This window comes from Lynx canadensis, chromosome X (assembly GCF_007474595.2).
Source record: "Lynx canadensis isolate LIC74 chromosome X, mLynCan4.pri.v2, whole genome shotgun sequence".
In the NCBI taxonomy this organism is placed as follows: Eukaryota; Metazoa; Chordata; class Mammalia; order Carnivora; family Felidae; genus Lynx; species Lynx canadensis.
In genome coordinates, this window is record NC_044321.2 from 14,618,722 (window position 1) to 14,638,210 (window position 19,489).

The 19,489-nt window shown below is 43.0% G+C and overlaps 1 protein-coding gene across 1 annotated transcript in view; it reads left to right on the top strand.

Annotated features, from left to right (window-relative positions):
• The window catches only part of PPEF1 (protein phosphatase with EF-hand domain 1), a 91,097-nt gene that overhangs the window by 10,266 nt on the left and 61,342 nt on the right, over positions 1-19,489 (top strand). The window contains exons 2-4 of the mRNA XM_030305468.1: positions 9,552-9,679; positions 10,391-10,451; positions 18,020-18,183. Of these exons, the coding sequence (XP_030161328.1) occupies positions 9,552-9,679; positions 10,391-10,451; positions 18,020-18,183 (353 nt within the window). The remainder of the gene's footprint in view (positions 1-9,551; positions 9,680-10,390; positions 10,452-18,019; positions 18,184-19,489) is intronic.

Below are 19,489 nucleotides of genomic sequence, written 5' to 3' on the forward strand. Positions count from 1 at the left end.
TTTTCAATAATTTAAAATGCTAGTAGTACTTTTACATAGCTAAATTTCTTACATAATTAAAAATATAATAGTTTTTAAAAATTGAGATCTTCCTGATAATGATTCTTTACAAAATTGGCAGAAATTCATATGATAGAGAGCTCACGGTTACTTGTAAACTGTCGTTTTCGTGGTTTTACTGATTTAGCTTATTATTTCGGTATCGTACGGCTAAAGCTTCATATTTTCCTGAACTATGGTGTAGCCAAGGATTGCAATTCTTATGAAAACTTCCATAAGATGGGCTTCGTGCAATCTTTGTGTTGTTCCATTGCCCTGTTGAATAAAAGAAGGCTTTAAATGGGGCATTTAACAATCTGAATCCTAATAAATGTAGAGAGAATGAGTTCGAAAATCACTATTTTTGCAACTACCATAGAAAGAATTGATTTGGGCAAAAATTATCCGTGGATATTTTGGAGAACAGAATATATACACAGTCCTAAAGCATGTTCCTGCAAATTGTTTATTAATTGTAAAGAGGGAGCAAATAAATACATCTACAGTACAGAATTTTACGTGGCCGCTGTGGGGCAATCCATCCGATTGGGTGGGGTCTGGTGGTGAAAGAAGTCACTTGAGGCAGAGCAAAGGCAAATGAAGTTTATTGAATATCCTGCCAAGGAGCAGCAAAGGAGAGACTGTCTGCCAGGAGGCAGTGGTGGGGGGCTGTAGCTAAGGAGGGAAGGGTGAGGAGGTATGGGAACACATGGAATTTTCCTTTGTTTTGGTACCTGTGCTCAATAAGTAGTCCATTGTTCAGCTAGGGCCTATGGATATTTTTTTAAGTTCTTTTTTTTTTTTTTTTTTTTTAAGATTTTTGTTTAGGGGCGCCTGGGTGGCTCAATTGGTTGAGTGTCCGACTTCGGCTCAGGTCATGATCTCACAGTTCGTGGGTTCAAGCCCCGCGTCAGGCTCTGTGCTGACAGCTCGGAGCCTGGAGCCTGCTTCAGATTCTGTGTCTCCTTCTCTCTCTGCCCCTCCCCCGCTCATGCTTTGTCTCACTCTGTTTCTCAAAAATAAATAATAAAAAAAAATAAAAAAAAAAAGATTTTTGTTTATTTTATTTTTGAGAGAGAGAGAGAGAGAGCATGAGAGAGAGGCAGAGAGAAAAGGAGACAGAGAATCCCGAGCAGGCTCCACGTTGCCAGCTGGGGCTCAAACTCACCAACCGTGGGATCATGACCTGAGCCAAAACCAAGAGTCGGATGCCTAACCCACTGAGCCACCCAGGCGCCTGGGGGCGCGTCGCCTAACGAGCCTGTTTGCACTTAGCCAGGTGGTGGTCGCTGTGGGCCCTTTTACCTTACTCCAGTTTAACCAAGTAATCTAGGTTCATATCACCAGTAATGAGACAAATTAATGTCATCTGCCTTCTGATGTAACATACTTGAGAAAGACTCATCACTTATTCCTGCCAAAATATATAACCTGAATCTAATCATGAGGAAATAACAGATCCAAACTGAGGGATATTTTAAATAACTAGCCTGTACTCTTCAAAAATTTCAGTGTCATTAAAAAGAAAGAAAGGCTAAGGAATTGTGTTAGAATAAAGGAGACTGAAGAAATGGTAGGCATGTGTAGAGGGAGAAGCAAGAGAGAGAGTAGGAGAATGCATATGTGACAAAATATTAACAATTGTACTATTCTCACCTTGCCCCATATGTCTGAAAATCTTTCAGAGAAAAAGTTAAGAATATTCCAGTCCTGGGCACCCGCGTGGCTCAGTTAATTTGACTCTTGATTTTGGCTCAGGTCATGATCTCATGGTTCGTGGGATCGAGCCCTGCATCAGGGTGCTGTCAGCACAGAGCCTGCTTGGGATTCTCTCTCTTTCCCTCTCTTCTCTCTCTCTCAAAATGAACAAATAAACGTAAACAAATAACATCCCAGTCCTGTGCAACCTGAGATGTGTTTGTTAAGTCTGTGGTGGCCGCAGCCTAGGGTTCTGCCCTTTGGGAATGCCGTTTATTAGCTCTTGCTTATTTTCCCTTCTTCTCCCTTCTCCGTCCATTGCAGACTCCGTGAACCACGTCCTGGCATCATCTCGAGTAGCTTCACTGTAAACATGGACAAGCCCAAATGCACTGGTGTCTCAGTTCCTTTACCTCCTAAACTCCAGCACCCCTTCCTCACTCTCCTTGAGAGGCTCACTCCCCTTTCCTGGCCCCTGTGGCCACCCGCATCAGTTCTGCCTCTGGTAGTCTTTATGACTATCCCATGTTCTGATCTCTTGATCTTCATTGAAACCTCCGGACCTTAGCCCCTTCCCATGTGTCTCTGTCTCCCAGCCCACGCTTGTCTTCACTTTCTTCCCTGTGCATCTCTATCCATCTTCTCTTGGCTGTCACTTGAGCCACTTAACCGATCATACACAGTAATCAGACTCTAGGCAATTTAAAAGAGAAATGATGGGTGAAGTGTTTAATGTTCCCAGACTACTTGCTAGCAAACTTTGCTACAATTCTTGATGCAGACGCCAAGGATGTTAGTGACTTGACTTGGATTTTTCTATAGGGATAATTCAGTTGTTTTGTTGCTGTCGTTGTTGTTTTAGTAGCCTTTAGAATTTGTCTTCTTTGTCCAGAAGCTTCTAAGCTGAGTGTTCACATGTACCTGCCCTATTTTGTCCTTGAATTGTTATTTTCAGCTTTGCAATGTGCAGTAGTAGGTAGGCTGAAGCTGTGGCCCTAAAAAAAAAAAAAAAAAAATAGAAGGATGAATTAGAATATTTCAGAACTGGAGAGGATCTTAGAGATCACACAATTCCAAGTTCTCACGGTTCACGTGAGAGACTGAGGACCAGAGAGGTTAAACAATTTGTTCAAAGTTACACAGTTGGCACCTGCTTGAGTCAGAACCAAAATGGAAGTCTCCAGATGACCAATTCAAAATTTATTTTTTATTATCTCATGTGGACGGGTTGCTGGGTGGGTGAGCACATGAGTAAATAAAAAGTCAAAGAAAAGACCTCTAATTCTTGCCCTTCTCTGACCGGAACACCAGAGGTTTCCAAGAATGATAAAATTATGATCTCTCTTGTCATTTAGGGAGAGTGATGGTTTTGTTTGAAGTGCCCGTCAGAATTTGGAGACTGGGCCTCATGCTTTACTCTCATTTCCCTCTGAAGAATAATGCCTTCCAGGGGTGCCTGGGTGGCTCAGTCGGTTAAGCGTCCGACTTTGGCTCAGGTCATGATATCACGGTTTGTGGGTTCGAGTCCCGCATCGGGCTCTGTGCTGACAGCTCAGAGCCTGGAGCCTGTTTCAGATTCTGTGTCTCCCTCTCTCTCTGCCCCTGCCCTGCTCACACTCTGTCTCTCTCTGTCTCAAAAATAAACATCTGGAAAAAAAAAAAAAAAAGAATGCTCTCTAGGGACAAAAATGCTGTGCAGGGTTGCCCGAGTTCGCGGATGAGTGAGCCTCACACGGTTCTTGTCTCGCTTGCTGCCCAAGAAGCAGACTTTGTGACCATCTCGTGTCCGCTGGGCATGTGCTTTGAGCCGTTTCTCCAGTGAAGTTAGAAGTCTCTCTATGACAGTCACACACTCTAGCAGCTGGCAGGTGTGGAATAGTTGTAAACAAGAATAACCAAGAAGACTGCGGTCCCAGAGTTAAGCCAGACTGTAGTGTCATCATGCTTCGAAGTGCTGAAGGAAGAGATGGTTTCCCCTTGTTTAAAGCCTTTGGCTACTAGTTGCTTCGTTCTCTTTCCAGTTCATTTGAATTCATTTTAATGACTTCTATCACACTTGCGCCTCTCTTTCTTCCTGACTGGATGTCAGGCCCCTTAAAGTTACATTAAATATTTGCTCATCCTGGGGCCTCCTCAGGAGGCCTCTGTCAGCAGACTTTCAAAAGCAGAGAGTCTTTAAATGCCTTATTGTCCTGAATGTAAGGTTCTGGTTTAAAGAACTGTCTGTCAAATAAACTCTCATTTGAAAAACAAACCAAAGATAAGACTCTACCAGTCAGCACGAAGAGAAACACAAGACAGAAAGTCTTAACTGAAGAGTAATTTCATCCATTCAGCATATATATACCGAGCATCTACCATGTTCCAGGGGCTGTTCCAGAGTCAGGGGATGTAGCCGCTAACCCAGCGGACTAACATCCCAGCCCGTATGGAGATTACATTCTAGTGGAAGGAGAGAGACAATTAACAAATGAGTAACATATGTGCTATAGCAGGTAGTGATAAGTGCCAGGGTGAGAAAATAAGGAATGAGATGGACAATGGGCAGCGGGGTGCCATTTTGAAAAGAGTGGTCAGGAAAGGCCTCACTGAGAAGGCGGTCTTTGAGCCACGACTGTGCTCTCTAAAGGAGTGAGCCCTATGGATTCTGGTTGGCACAGTTCTTCTTGCTCCGGACTCTTGGGTTCTGGGATGGTAGCCTGTTTGTCCACAGTAGTTTGTGAAATTTTTAATGAATTTATGTATCATTAGGAAATGTGGGGGGGGGCACTAGAAGTTGTTAGACTGGAGAGAGGCGATTATTGTGTTATTCCCACCTTACTTACATAAACTTTTTTAATGTTTATTTTGAGAGAGAGAGCAAGCATGAGCAGGGCAGGGGCAGAGAGAGAGAGGGCGGGTTCCAGGCTTTGAGCGTCAGCACAGAGCCCGACGTGGGGGGCGAACTCATGGACAGCGACATCATGACCTGAGCGTAAGTCGGACGGTTAACCGGCTGAGCCACCCAGGCGCCCCTCTCACCTTACTTTAAAAAAAAAAAGCATCTGCTATTTATTGAGTGCTTCCTACGTGCCAGGCAATATGCTAAGCGTTTTATATTAGTCACTCAATTAATTGGTATATTACTAATACCTATAGCAACACGTTGCTAGTACATTATTATACATTACTAATAGATTATTGTTCTAACAGCCCTAGAAGGTATTCATTCATTTGTTCAACGCATATCCGTTGCCAGGCCTTACCCCAGGTGCTGGGGTTATAGCAGTGAACAAAATGAAGTCCCTGTTCTCGTGTAGCTCAGCTAATAGGGGAAGATAGACAATAAACACATAACCATACAAGCATATAGAATGCCAAATGGTAAAACGTGGAATGGAGAACAACAGAGCAGGTAAAGAGCATAGAGAACGTGAGGTAGGGAAGGTGTGGGAGGGAGGAGATACTGTTCTACGTACTGGCTCATTTTTTTTATGGCTGATTCCAAGTGCCACCCTGGGTTGTACGACATTATGGTTAAAAGCCCAGTTTCTGGAATAACAGAGATCTGGATTTGACTCTGTGTTCTCCCAAAGACAAGTGATGTGACCCCAAACAAGTTATTCCTGAGCCTCAGTTTCCTTATCTGTAAAGTGAGGATAATGTCACTTCGTAGGATTGGTGGGAGGATTAAATCAAATGAAATGAAATGATCTGCATAAAGCACCAAGCACAGTGTCCGGCACAAAACCAATGCTCTGAATTTTTGTCTTATTCATTGACCTACGTGGATATTTAATTTCTCACAAACTCCCATGATAATGATGGCCACTATGGGAAAGAAGCCACGGGAAAACCAAACCCAAAACACCCTGGCTTGGTAATAGAGAATCCACCTGTGCTGGAGACAGAAAATTGGCCAGGTAACTTGTTAAACCCATACTGTTGCTTCCTTCTAGAAACGAAAATAGGAGGCCCTTGGGACACATATGGCAATAGCTTTAACTCTGGTTTTTTTTCTGCATGGAATTAATGTGACGGGGAAGACAAGCCCTGTCACCAGTCATGTGATGAAGCAGCAGGACCAGAAGGGGACCTAGGCTGTCCAGCAGCTTCAGGACTGGATGACACAGGTCTTCAGCTCTGCACACAGGGTTGGGGGAGGTATGGAGCCGGCAACCCCTCGGGTAGGGTCTCTCGTACCTGGGCTCTAACCTTTGCCGTTTTGGGGGTTCCTCCTCCAGGAGAGCGTCCTCAGCTGGCTAGAGCGGCCGTGCCGCGAGCGGGTGGGTTCTTAGGAATCAGGTGAGGTTTTCGAGGTCGGATGTTGGCCCATTCAACCCTGCCCTGCCCGTCTCCTTCCCTGCGCCAGAGAGGGCCCTGGGGGTGGGGTGGGGGGGCTGTAAGCCAAAGGAGCAGTAGCGGGATGTGAATCAGAGCCCCTTTTATCAGCCGCTGCCGAGGTACTCAAACCCCGATGTGGGATTCTGGGAAGGGCCTGAGCTGGAGCGTCCGGGAAGTTGGACGCTTGAGGCCTAACCTGAGCCTGCTTTTCCCACCCAGTGACGCCGGCTCATCGGGCCGGGCCTAGTCGGGGAGGCAGAAACCATAGAGTGATCTGACGACAGAGGTGAATTTAAAGAACTGTCAATCGGCGTCGAGTTGTTCCTAGGTCACCGAAAGGTCCCTGAAGGAGCCCTAAGGTATACAGAGGTAGCAATTACGGGAAAGTTACCATCTCTAGGGCCGAGAGAGAAAGGGAAAGGTTGGAATTCTTAAAATGTAGAAGCTTGGAGGAGGGTTCCCGCAGCATTGGAACTCAGACCTTGGAGAATGGGGGCTGCCCGGCTGGCGCTGGTGTGTCTGAGGGGCTGCTGGGAGGCTGGTTTTGCAAGTGCTGGCTAACTGCAGACTGGATCCAGCGCAGCTACCAGGAGAAGCTGCTGGGGGGGGGGGTTTGCAGAATGGGGGTGCAGGGTGGAGAGCCGTTGCTAGGTTCCACTAACAGGAACGGGAAGCAGACGGGAAGGAGTGTGTCCCTGGTTCCCTCCTCCAGCCTCACTGTCGCCCCCCACTGCCCCTACTGGCAGAGCATCAGGGAGCGGGCTAGAGGAGTGTGGGGTGACAGCTGACACGCGATAGCTTCGTAAGTGGCATTCATGCCCGGGTGTAGGGGCTCAGGTACCGGATGGTGCATTTTCCGGCCGGGAAGGGGGTGGGGAATGCCTTTGGAGCAGAAGAAGAAATGCAGGAGCCGGGGAACTGAGCATTGTTGTCTCCCTTCCACTCCTACTAGTAAAATATAGCCCGTGAAAGTACTGTGTGCCTTATCAAATAAAATGGCAGCTCCCGCCTTGGGGGGTGGGGTGGGATCCCAGCAAGGGACGGGGCAGAAGCAAGGCAGAGATAGGGCAGGGGGCTTGGATCACCTATTTCCCCTCGTGGAGGGGGAGTAGAGGTGGTAGTTAACGTACGTCTAGCTTAGTGGCAGGCACATACTAGGCATTCAAGGAATGGTGGCAGTTCTTACTCAAACGAAGGAAAGGTGCAAATAATTTAGGGAATGAAGTAACTGGCGATAGTGGAGAGAGCCCAGAGTTTGGACTCAGAAGAGCTGAGTCTGTACTAGATAAGTGACTTGAAACAAGATACTTGCCTCTCTGAACGCGAAGTTTCCTTATGTGTAACGTAGAGATGATACTTGTGGGGACCAAGTGTCTTACAGTCGACCCTTAACATGTGGTCGCTGCTTTGTTCCATTATTAATTATAGAAATGATAAGCATGGCTATTTATTATTGGTGGTGCAAATCCTAAGTAGAAGAGACTTTAGTGATCATTTATTCTACTACAGCACTGTGCAGATGAAGAAACTGAGGCACAGAAAAAGGTCAGTAGCTCTATGGAGGTTAAGAGCGTGGGCTACAGATCAGTGAGACCTGGGTTCAAGCCCTTGCTGTTCATTTCCACTTACTGGCTAGTCTCTCTCAGCTTCACGGTGCGGTGAGGATCACGGAAAAGAGTCCATTGCCCGACCCTCAGTAAGTGCTCAGTAAATAGCCCTGGACAGTTCCACTGGGCTTGATGAACAGAGAGAGCCCCTGAGGTCAGGGTTGGTTGGTCATGACAGTGACTGTCCCGTAGAACAGACCTTTCAGGTGAGCCTGGGCTCTCCATATGGTGAGAACACTCGAGATTTTCAGCCTCCCAATCATTTGCTTTATCATATTGAACAAGTCACTCTGTTTCTTCTCCCTGTGGTTTTTCCCTGTAAAGATCATGATACTTGACCTCATGTCTACTTCCTGGGGTCTTCTGGAAGCTGAATAATGAAATGAGTGTCTCTGGAACCGGAGAGCCTTGGAGAAACTCGTAAATAAATACGCTCAGATGACTAGTAATACCACAGCAGTATTGAGCCGGGGATCCTGGGACGGGAGGCTAGAATCCTGCTTTTAGAATTCAAATTGTTCTTGTTATAGTCAACTCTTAATTTTTATGTGCTAACTGGGAAAAATTATAACATGAATAAAAGAAGCCAGCTGGTGTTGATTGCTCTTCACTCTAAAATTTGAGGAAGGCATAAGAGACTATATTTTAAATCTCATTATCTCTCACCTGATTGCCTTCTTCAAAGCTATGAAGCTACGGGATGGTTCCAAGGCTCAGAGCCCCAGAACGGAGTCAGTGTGCCTGAATAATCCACAAACAGGACCATGCTTATCCCTGCAGTAGCCGTTTGTTTAGCCATTTATTAACCAGGCGTGGGGCTAAACTCTTCACCTGTAGGATCTCCTTTCATCCTTATTGTAACTCTGGGAAGGAGGGAGGTGTGTTCATTTATCCATCTTTTATCAATTGAAATCTCAGGTACGGAGGCTGGAGCGAATTGTACTTTTCAGTTCATTGTACTTTGCCATCCCTGGTCTGTGCAAGACCCTTTCTTATCTTAGTTAATTAATTTGCTTGCTCCTTTTTACCCGTGTACCCCAAACCCATTCACCCCCTTCTCCGTAAATACCCGCTCTATTTGTTTAATGTCTTTTCCTTCGTATATATTCTTAGGACACGTATATTTTGGGTTTGTGTATACGTATTTTAAATTTATGTAAAGTGATGTGTTCTATTTCATTGTCTTTAACTTGTCAACAACCGTTCTAACTGAAGCGCTGTGTTTTTAAGACCCAGCCACGTTGCTGTGGGTTTACTTAATCCATTGCTTCGAGCTGTGGCCTGATGGTCCATGGTGTGCACCTACCAGAGTGACACATTCTCCTTCCTAGCGGTGGACAGCCAGGCTCCATTGGTGGCAGACTCCCTAGTGTCACAAACAAAGAAACACCGCCGCCCCGTATGTCTCCCTCTTGGGCCGTGTGAGGACTGCTTGGGGGTACGTGGTGAAGAATGGAATTGCTACTTCATAGGGCATACGTAGACTTCATAATGCCTAAGTAGTGCCGGAGGTAGGTGCTGTTATCTTCCCCAGTTTGCAGATGGGGAAACGGAGGCTTTGAGAGTTTTAGTGACTTCTCAAAGTCACACAGGCAGTAATTAGCAGAGCTGGGATTCAAATTCATGCCTTCTTGCCGCCCAAACTCTACTGACAGTGGCTAGGCCATCAGTGTTCTCTGAGTATTTGAGACTTGAGGACATTTTACAAAAATCTAAAGGTCAATTTTATTGTAGTTGTTATGTTCTTAGAACCTGGAAATCCAGGCAGACTGGGTTTTTTTTTTGTTTTGTTTTTTGTTTTTTTTTCCGGAATACCTACTTCCCCAATCCCACAGCTGCGTGGTAACTGGTTTTCTCTAATCTTCATATCCTGTGGCGCTGCAGTGCTCAAAGCTGCATTGGTCATCCAGAACTGGTACCGGGGCTACAGCACTCGACTGAAGGCCAGACAGCGCTATGCCCTCACCATCTTCCAGTCCATCGAATACGCCGATGAACAAGGCCAATTGCAGGTCTGTTTTGCAAGCTCGTCTCTTCTTTGGGCAAAGTGCTTCTCTTTACCCCTCGTAATTGAAAACACAAAGAAAGTTGGGGTCCATTTTAAGCTGAGGAACCTTGGCGAAAACTGTAACGGAGGATGTAGCGACACTGCCTTGGAACTAGCCGTTCGGAGAGGGTGTGATTTGGGAGGAAGATGGTGTTTTTCAGTTCTGAAGTCCACATTTTGAAGAGGGCTGCCAGATGTCTAGTCAGCTAATGAAAAATGGCCTTATTCTGTTCTTGGGTACGTGCCCCAATAGTAAAGTTGTCACTTTAATGAAGGAAAAAATACTTTAAGGAGTTAAAAAATGGAAACATTTCCCAAGAACAAACCTGTGAGAGTTCTAGAAGAAAATAGAGATGAGTGAGGAAGGCCTTTTTCAAGCTTGCAAAAGTGATGTATAAATCCAGCGTTAATGCTTATTAGCAGAAAAAAAGTACATTTTTAACAATAAAAAGGAGGGAGGTATCTGTGATATCCTGGGGGATCCTGGGACCTCTGGGGGAGGTGCGGCCAGGAGGGAGGTGGGAGGCAGGTGGAGGTGGGACCTGTTAGCACCTAAGGCAGCTGGGAGATGACTGTTCCAGAAGAGTGAAGAGCACTTGCTTGGAACACCAACAGCATTTGCCACAGTAGCTGTTTGGGGGTCATCAATTGACTAACGTATTTTTATTTTGTCCAGCTATCCAACTTCTTTTCCTTCATGTTGGAAAACTACGCACATATACATGAGAAAGATCCAGGTAAGTACAATGTTTAGTCTTTTGAAAAGCAGTCATTACATATTGAATCGCCCTCTTCAAGGGATGTAAACTCCGAAGATGGGAGAACGCTAAGAAATTAAAACGATGCTCACCTGTCTTACCTTTGCGACCCCCCCCCCCCCCCCCCAAACAACTGGTGAAATCAGGTCAAGTGGCTTCTTTCGCTGATTGTTGTTGACTTGACTAAATTGGTCATTTACTTTTTTTCACTTTGAAAAAGCTGAATTCGATTTCACTCAATGTTAATTTGCTGAACACCTTCTCTGAACCACAATCTCTTGATATACAGAAAGTAGCTTAGTAAAGAGGATCTTATTTTTTATCCACAAAAACTTTTGTGCCGAGAGATCAGACTGTCTTGAGGATCTCGTGAAACGAATCTGGGGGGAAATGGTGGCTTGAACACGGTTGTCTGTTTTGCCGCATAGCCAGCTGTCTGTCTCTCTGTCTCTTTATCATTTATTTAGTCCTTCTGAAATGACTAAGGAAATCATTTCAGGGACAGACAATGTAGAGATGGTTCAAAACGGTTTCAAAATGATGGTTATTCCCGGGGCATGCATTCGTTCTGCAAATCAAGATGCCTGTTGTTCTCTTCGAGGTAGATGCTAGACTCACAGACTCACTTTTCTTTAATTTGGGTCACTTTTTGGTTCTAATTAAAAGTATATGTCATCTAAGAGCTTCTTTTAAATCATCTAGCGAGCACCCTTCAAAGCGGCAAAAGAATAGTGTTTTAATGGCATGCCTTGAGCTGAGCGCATATGTATGAAACTAATTAAAGCATTTAATGATCCGTAGGAGCTTTCTAAATGGTAGAATAGCCAAACCTGAGGAGTGGGGAGTGGGCGGAAGTGGGTATTTTGCCATTTTCTTTCTTTCAGATAATTGCAATTTGGAGACAGTTGTTTGTGCTTCATGTTCTTTGGCAAAATATTTCTGAGAGGAAATATAATGATGGTGAAATGAAACAGCACTCTTTTTGCTAATGACCTACTCTTTGGATCTGGTCTGTGTACTGGAATCACTTATCGAGATTCACAGACACAGATGGCTGGGTTCCAGCCCGGAGATATTTACTCAGGCTCTGTATTTTTAAAAAATCTGCATGTAAAAAAAAAAAAATCTGCAGGTGATTCAAAAATATTTAAAAATTTTTATCAAAGAAGGGGACAGTGTTTTAATCTTCTGATGTAGACTTTTCTTGAAGTCTAACCTATGTTAAAATAAGTACCCAAATCACAAGTATATGACTCAGTACATTTTTTCGAAGTAAACAGGCCCTTGTAACCTGCGCCCAGAAGAAAGAAAACATTTTCAGAGCCACAGAAGCCTCTCTCCTGTCCAGTCACTTCCCAATTCCTCCATCATGACTTTCCTGTCTTCTGTATCCTAGATTGGTTTGGCTGCTTTTGAACTTCACTCCATAAATGGAAGCATACAGTGTTGAGTCTGTCTTTCACTCACCATCGTATTTGCGAGTGTCATCCATGCTGTTGCAATTTGGTCGTTCTCTTTGCTGAATAATACTTCACTTTATGAATATGCCAACACTGATCCGTTCTGTTGTTTATGGACATTTGGGTTGTTTGCAGTTTGGGTAATTTAAATGGTACTGCTATGCACATTCTTGTGCATGTCCTTTTTGGTGAACGTACAGACCATTTTTTTCAGTTATCTATTGCTGCATAACAAACACCCCCAAATTTAGTGGCTTAAAAACAGCAACCATTTAACTCCTTGTGATTCTGTGGATCACGCAGGTGAACGGGGCTCAGTGGGGATGGCATGTCTTTGTTCCATGTGGTGTCACTCAGCCTCACTCAACCTAGCTGGGCTGTGTAGGGAGGTCTAGGTGGGCCTACTCGCATGGCCGGGACTTTGGTGTTGGCTCTGAACTTAGGTACCTCAATTCTTTCTGTCTAGCGGGATATCCCGGAATTCTTTACCCAGTAGCTGGATCCCAAGAGGACAAAGGCAGAAGCTACGACGCCTTTAAGGCCTATTCTTTGGAACTCACACAAAATCAGTTCTGCCGTATTCTATCGGTCACAGCAGGTCGCAAGGGCAGCCACAGATTCACAGGGTTAGGAGAGCTTCGGCTCTTGCCAGGGGAAGCAGTGGCATTCTACAGTAAAGGGATGCACACACAAAGAGGGGTGATGCACTGGGGGCCAGGATAAAGGTGGACTGCCACCCAGGAGTGGAAGTTTTGGGTTACAGGGCATGCATATGTCCAGCTTTATTAGATACTGACCAACCGTCTTATAAAATTATTGTACCAAGTTATATTGCCACCAGTGGATGAGAGTTCCAGTTGCTCTCCGTTCTCTTCAACACTTGGAGTTGTCTGTCCTTTTCATTTTGGCCATTCTGCCAGGTATGTAGTAGTATCACATTTCTGCTTTAATTTGTGTTTCCTTGGTGAGCGTCGAAATTGTGTGCCTTTTTGTGTATTTATTGGCCATATGAACATCCTGTTTGGTGAAGTGCCTGTTCAGGTCTCCTTCCATCTTTCTATTGGGTTAGCCACTTTTTTTCTTACCAGTTTTGAAGAGTATCCAAGTATTCTAAATACGAGAATATGAACCTTTGTTAGAGAAACATATTGCAAATATCTTCTCCTAGTCTCTGCCTTTTGTCTCCCCAATCTTTAAATGCTGTCTTTCGCTGATAACAGACATTCTTGATTTTAATGTAGTACAATTTTTTTTTCTCTTTATGGTTAGTGCTCTCTGCATCGTAATTGAGAAGTCTTCGCCTGGTATCAATGTGTGTGTGTGTGTGTGTGTGTGTGTGTGTGTGTGTGTATTTGTGCAAAAATAAATACAGGAGAAACCTATAGGATGAATCAGAAACTAATGACATTGTTTACCTACAGGGGATGAGTGGATGGGTGGGAATAGGGGAAAAGGAATGGGAGAGTTGGGTAGAGGACTGAGGGAGGAGTAACATTCCTCTGAACGTACCAAAATAGAACACACACAGTGACAAATGAATTGCACCGTATTACAAACGAGTAACAAAATCACCTCATGGAGGTGGTGAAGAAACAAACTAATCTAAGTAACATTGGAGAATAGGGCTTTAACTATAATGTGTCTTGATGAGGGTTCATTTATATTTTCGCTGTGTGGGGTTTGCCGAGCTTCTGTGATATCTAGCTTGGTATTTTCCATCAGGTTTAGGAAATTTTTACCCATTAATTATTTAAAATACCTTTCAAGTCTAAATATCTTTTTCTTTGTGCATCCCTACTTTTAAACTTAGAAGGCCTTGAAATATTTAAAATGTGGATCGCTATGCCTGTATTTCTAGATTTTTTTATGGTTTGGCTTTTAAAAATTTTAGCACTTCATACATTTTGGATTTTTTATATTAAACTAAAAAAGGAAATTTGGATGCCTCGTGGTTGAAAACAATTTAAAAACACAGCTAAAAAGACAATGTCCAAGCAGTTAACCAATTTTTCCCACAATATTTCTGGTAATGTACCTTTTCACCATGGTTTATAGTACCTCCTTCATCATGTATTCATTAAAAAATGTGTAATAGGGCATATTTCTAGGCTGTCATTTCTCTTATACATCTCTCTATTATAGAGTCCTTGAATCTTACTGATCTGATTATTGACATAACAGAACAATTGATGTACAGATTAGTTCTGTAGGTTATTTCCTTTAAAAAATGTTCCAGCTTTATTGAAATATAATTGGCACATAACAATGTATAAATTTAAGGTATACAATGTGGTGATTTCACATACGTGTATATTATGAAATGATTACCACAATAAGGTTAGTTAACACTCCCCTCATCTCACAGTTACAATTCTTTTGTGTATGGCAAGAACTTTAAAAATGTACTCCTAGCAACTTTCAAGCACCCAAAAGAGGATTGTTGACTAGGGTCACTGTGCTGTGCATTACTGTAGGTTGCTTTCTGATGGCCCTCTTTGGTGGGATGGCTCCATCAACGTCCCCCAAAGTCTGTTTGGCAGAAGGGCTGTGACCCTAAGTGGGGTATATTTAGGGACCAGAAGATCATTTCCCATTTCCGGAATAATGGTTTGAACTCTGAGGCACAGGGTTAGCGGAGAGGTGACCTGGAAGCAATTCATTCCTGCGTCCTACTGCTTAGTTGCTCAAACCAGTTCCTAGGACTTGATGGGGAGACTTCACACATCCACCGCACAGGTAGAGAGCGGCAGCCGCTGTACGTAACAGTAGGTTTAAACTAGAGCTTGATGGAAGTGGGGAGTGTGATGGAGTGTGCGCAAGTGTTGTTTTGACTATTCTTTCTGCTTCCCTGCTCGGCCAAAACGTCCTATCATACCCAGCTATTTTATACTTTTTGTTGTCATGGTCAATAGGTTATTTTCCCCATTCTGTCTCCCCGGTGATTCTTGGTAGTCTTTAACAAGCCTTTGATTCATACCTGTTTGTATTGTGCTCCTATCGAATAACAATGTTAATGAAATTATTATTGCTGGCATTTGTTAAATGTTTGCCGTGTGCCATGTCTTTTAAGTGCTTTAAATATTTCATTTAGTCTGCATGACAAACCACTGAGACTGCTAGTGTTATCATTCCCTTTTGTCAGATGGGAATGTTGAGGCTTAGGAAGTAACCTCCCGAGGTTATGCGTCTCAGCAGTGGTAAAGCTGTGGTTCAGACCACTGTGCTTAAACCTCTGTAGTATCGATCCTGTCAGTTCTGGGAGTTTCTCAATTGATTGTCGTGAGTATGGATATTTAATCACACTGGTCACAAGTAACGTTATTTTTGCATCTTTCTATCCGGTAGTCACTGCTCTTAATCCGGATTCATATTTGAGGAATGAAATAACTATAAATGCAGTTCAATTGGTGCTTTTTCCCCCCTAGCCATATTTGGAGCTTGTTTTCAAAGTGACACGTGGGTGGCAGAGGCAGAAATTGTGTGTGTGTGTGTGTGTCTGTGTGTGTGTGTGTGTGTGTTTAATTGTGGGCTTTAAAATTTTCCCTGTCCAGATTTTGAGTTTTACTGGGAAAAAGAAACAATTATACGTGGTGGGGTATTTTTGAGGCATTTTCTTTAGAACAACTTGTAAAGGTATCATTTGGTTATAATTCAAGATTTCATTATATTTAATTAGTTTAGATTCATGTTGACAGAATTGCGAATCAAATAGGTAAGGATTCATTCAAATTACATGTTGCACAAATCTTCATGTATTGTTGGCATTCATTAAATTACCCTTATTAGTTATAATAGTTACAGCCCACAGTACTTGCCTTTGAACTGTTGAAGCTTTTGATTGTGTTCGTATTATGATCCTCCTTAGCTACCATATTAGGAAGAGAATCTATGTTATTTTTTTTTAATGTGGCTAAAAATCAGCAAAAGGATTATGATTTTTAAAAAAAGGGCCACGATTTGATGTTTACTGATATTCATTTTGGGTAGCTTTTTCTAAGAATTGGCATAGGGAAATGGAACTTGTAAGGATTGGAGGTCAACGAATGTATGGAAAGAAGGGCCAGACCAAGCTTTTTTGGTGCATTTTAAAGAAGAAAAGCAATATTTTAATTTTGTTCCTAAAAAACAAGACTGCATTTTAATGACTGGAACTGATGCAATTGGCTTGATGAGAAAGGGGGAGTGGACAGAGCATAGGTGAAGGCAGTGATTGGGAAAAGAAAATCGTTTCGTGCTCGTGCTTCACACAGTTGGGTTTACTCAATAAGTCAGTTATAAGATAATCTAGTGAGGCTGGTGGGGCTCTTTTTATTTTTCCTTGTTGTTGTTGTTTGCCCAAGAGGAGCCCGATATTTCCGTGTATAGAGTTAGGAAGCTTTCTCTCTGAGAATGGAGCGGTATGATCGTTAAGACGGTTAACTGGAGTATTTAGGCTTTACTGCTTGCAGAGTGGAATCTGAGATAAAATTTACCAAGCTCCTCTGCGTTTCTAATTTTCAAACATAAAATGGAATAATTAAGTTATTCTCAAATCTCAAATCAAATCCAAATGAGAAAAATACCCTGTGCTGGGCCACACTGAAGACAGACATTATTATTCCTAAATTTAACTTCTTATAAAACATCATCAACCACCACCAAAGAAGTATTGAAGTATACAATAACTTAGTAAGCGTGTTTAAGTTACCAAATATGACTTATTTTACAAAAATGTTTTCAACTTTAGTTCTTAACTGTAATCTCTCAGCATAAATGGATCGTGGGAAAAAAAAAAAAAAACGTATTCTATTTACATCAGCTAACGTCACACCTTCCAAACATGTCCACTCTAAATATTCAAAAATATAGAAACTTCTTGCACAGAACTTCTGACTGATGGGCTTGGTAGCAATTCAATGCTAATGGGTTGAAGTGTACATCGTCATCTTCTATAGCGCTTATCTATTAAGGAAATAATACTGTGTGTTAAACAACCACAATAGCTCGGTGGCAGGTTAAGAGACATTTCTTTTTGCCCACAAATCTACAGGTTATCTGAGTGCTTCTCCTGATCTTGGCAGGCTTGATTTGGTGGTTTTTCTCAGGTCTTGGCTAGAATTCACTCATGTATTCGGAGATCAGCTGGCTAATGACTGATCTAGGATGGCCTTGACTGGGGTGACTCCGTTTTGCTCCCCATAGTCTTGGAGCTTTCATTAGACTAGCTTGGGCTTTTTGGTAGTCGCATGGGTTCAAAAGAGAGAACATGGAAGCACGCAAGGCTTGTAGACTTTGGTGAGAGTAACTGCAAATCACGTGCAAAAGAGCAAGTCTAGGAGTTGGGATGAACAATTGGAGTCACTTTTGCAATCAGTCTATACCGTATCCCCTTTCATCTTTCTCCACCTGAATTGGCCAGATTTCTGTACTTGGGCTGGCTATTTCATAGGCAGTCTAGCAAGAAAGGGACTCTGAGTCTCAGCCCCTACTGATAGGGGCAGTGCAGACAATCTGTTAACGTAGAAATGTGTCTCTGAATGAGAGGCCCTTTGGGTATTTCTGCCTGTGGTTCGTCATCTAACTCTATTTGCTTTGTTAACAAGAAGAAAAAAAATCACACCAAAAAAATCTGTTTCTATCTGAAGAGAGAAACAAATCGATTACAGCCAGGTAAAGTTTGAAGTGTTTCACGGGAAGAACTGAGTATTGCAGTTTAATTTTCTGTAGATCATGAATAGCACAGATGTTTGAATCAAATACAATGCACTGTTATGTTTTCAGCCCTATTTGTAAAAATCCAAGATGTGAGAGTGGGCAAAAAAGGTAGAGGTAGTTTCAGAGCATCAGAGTACCTCGGCTGACCAGTTTTCCCTGTGTTTCTCCTTTTCCTCTCCACCAATCAACTCACTGCTTTGATACAGTATCCACTCAGGAAGGGAGGAGGGTGATTCATGTGAATATACCTAATGATCTGAGAACAGATCCTTCCTCATGGTTATATGTGAGATATCTTGGTATTCATAACATGTAGCACAGTGCCTTACACAGGCTCGATATTCAACGAGGTATCGATTGAATTTAAGCATGGTAATGTCTTTCCTTTTCCAGAAATAGTTGCTCGACTTTTCGGTAGCACCCTCCAGGACTACAAGGATAGACAGGACTATGTCGCATTTGTAGACGTCCCAAACTCCTATAACGGTCCTCGACTGCAGTTTCCTCTCACCTTTACTGATATTGACTTACTTGTTGACGCCTTCAAGCAACAACAGGCAAGTGGAAGCAGATACCGCCCTGATTCTTGTACATAACATGTGCTCAGTGACCATCCGTTGAATGAACGGATGAAAATACTGCAGCAGAAATGCGTTCTCTTGGGGAAAAGCTTCATACTGAGAGTTATCCTCTGCTTTGCTTCACCTATTAAACCGAAGTCTCCTCGGATGTACAGAAATCTCCTATCTATAGGCTCACTGCATTCCCTTTTTTTCTTTTTCTGAGCTATAATTCATATGTCATAGAATGCATCATTTTAAGGTGAGTGGTTTAAGGGTGAGGGGATGGGCAAAATGGGCGAAAGGGACTGGGAGATCCAGGCTTTCAGTTATGGAGTAAGTCGTGAGGATAAAAGCTACAGCCTAGGGAACATAGTCAATGGTGTTGTAATGGTGTCGTATGGTGACAGATGGTAACTACACTTGGGAGCACAGGGTAACGTGTAGACTTGTCGAATCACTGTCCTACACCTCAAACTAATGTAACATTGTGTGTCAACAATTCTTCAATTAAAAATAAAGTGTACAATTCAGAGATTGTTAGTATATTCACAAAACTGCACAACCCTCACCAATATCTGATTCCAGAACATTTTCGTCACCTCACAAAGAAATGCCATACCCATTCCCATTCCCTTCTCCTTCACCCCTGGCAACCGCTAGTCTAGTTTCTGTCTCTGGGGATTTGTCTCTCTCGGACATTTCATACAAATGGAATTGCGTAATATGTAGCCGCTTGGGTCTGGCTTTTTCACTTAGCATGTTTTTAAGGTACATTCATGTCCATTCATGTCATAGCATGTTTAACTTCTCCTTTATTGCTATGCATGTTATGTGGATATATATATTCAGTTATATGGATATACCACATTTCATTTATTCATTTGTCACTGATGGACATTGGGATTTTTTTCTACCTTTTGGCTCTCATGAAGTAACATTCACTTACAGGGCGCCTGGGTGGCTCAGTTGGTTAAGCGCCGACTTCGGCTCAGGTCATGATCTCACTGTTTGTGAGTTCGAGCCCCGCGTCGGGCTCTGTGCTGACAGATTGGAGCCTGGAGCCTGCTTCAGATTCTGTGTCTCCCTCTCTCTCTCTCTGCCTCTCCTCCACTTATACTCTGTCTCTCTCTCTCTCTCTCTCTCAAAAAATAAACGTGAAAAAATTAAAAATAAACAAATATTCACTTACAAGTTTTTGTATAAACATGTTTTCAGTTCTGTTGAGTATATGTGCCTAGGAGTAGAACTGCTTGGTCATATGGTAACTCTGTTTAACTTTCTGAGGAATCGCTACGCTCTT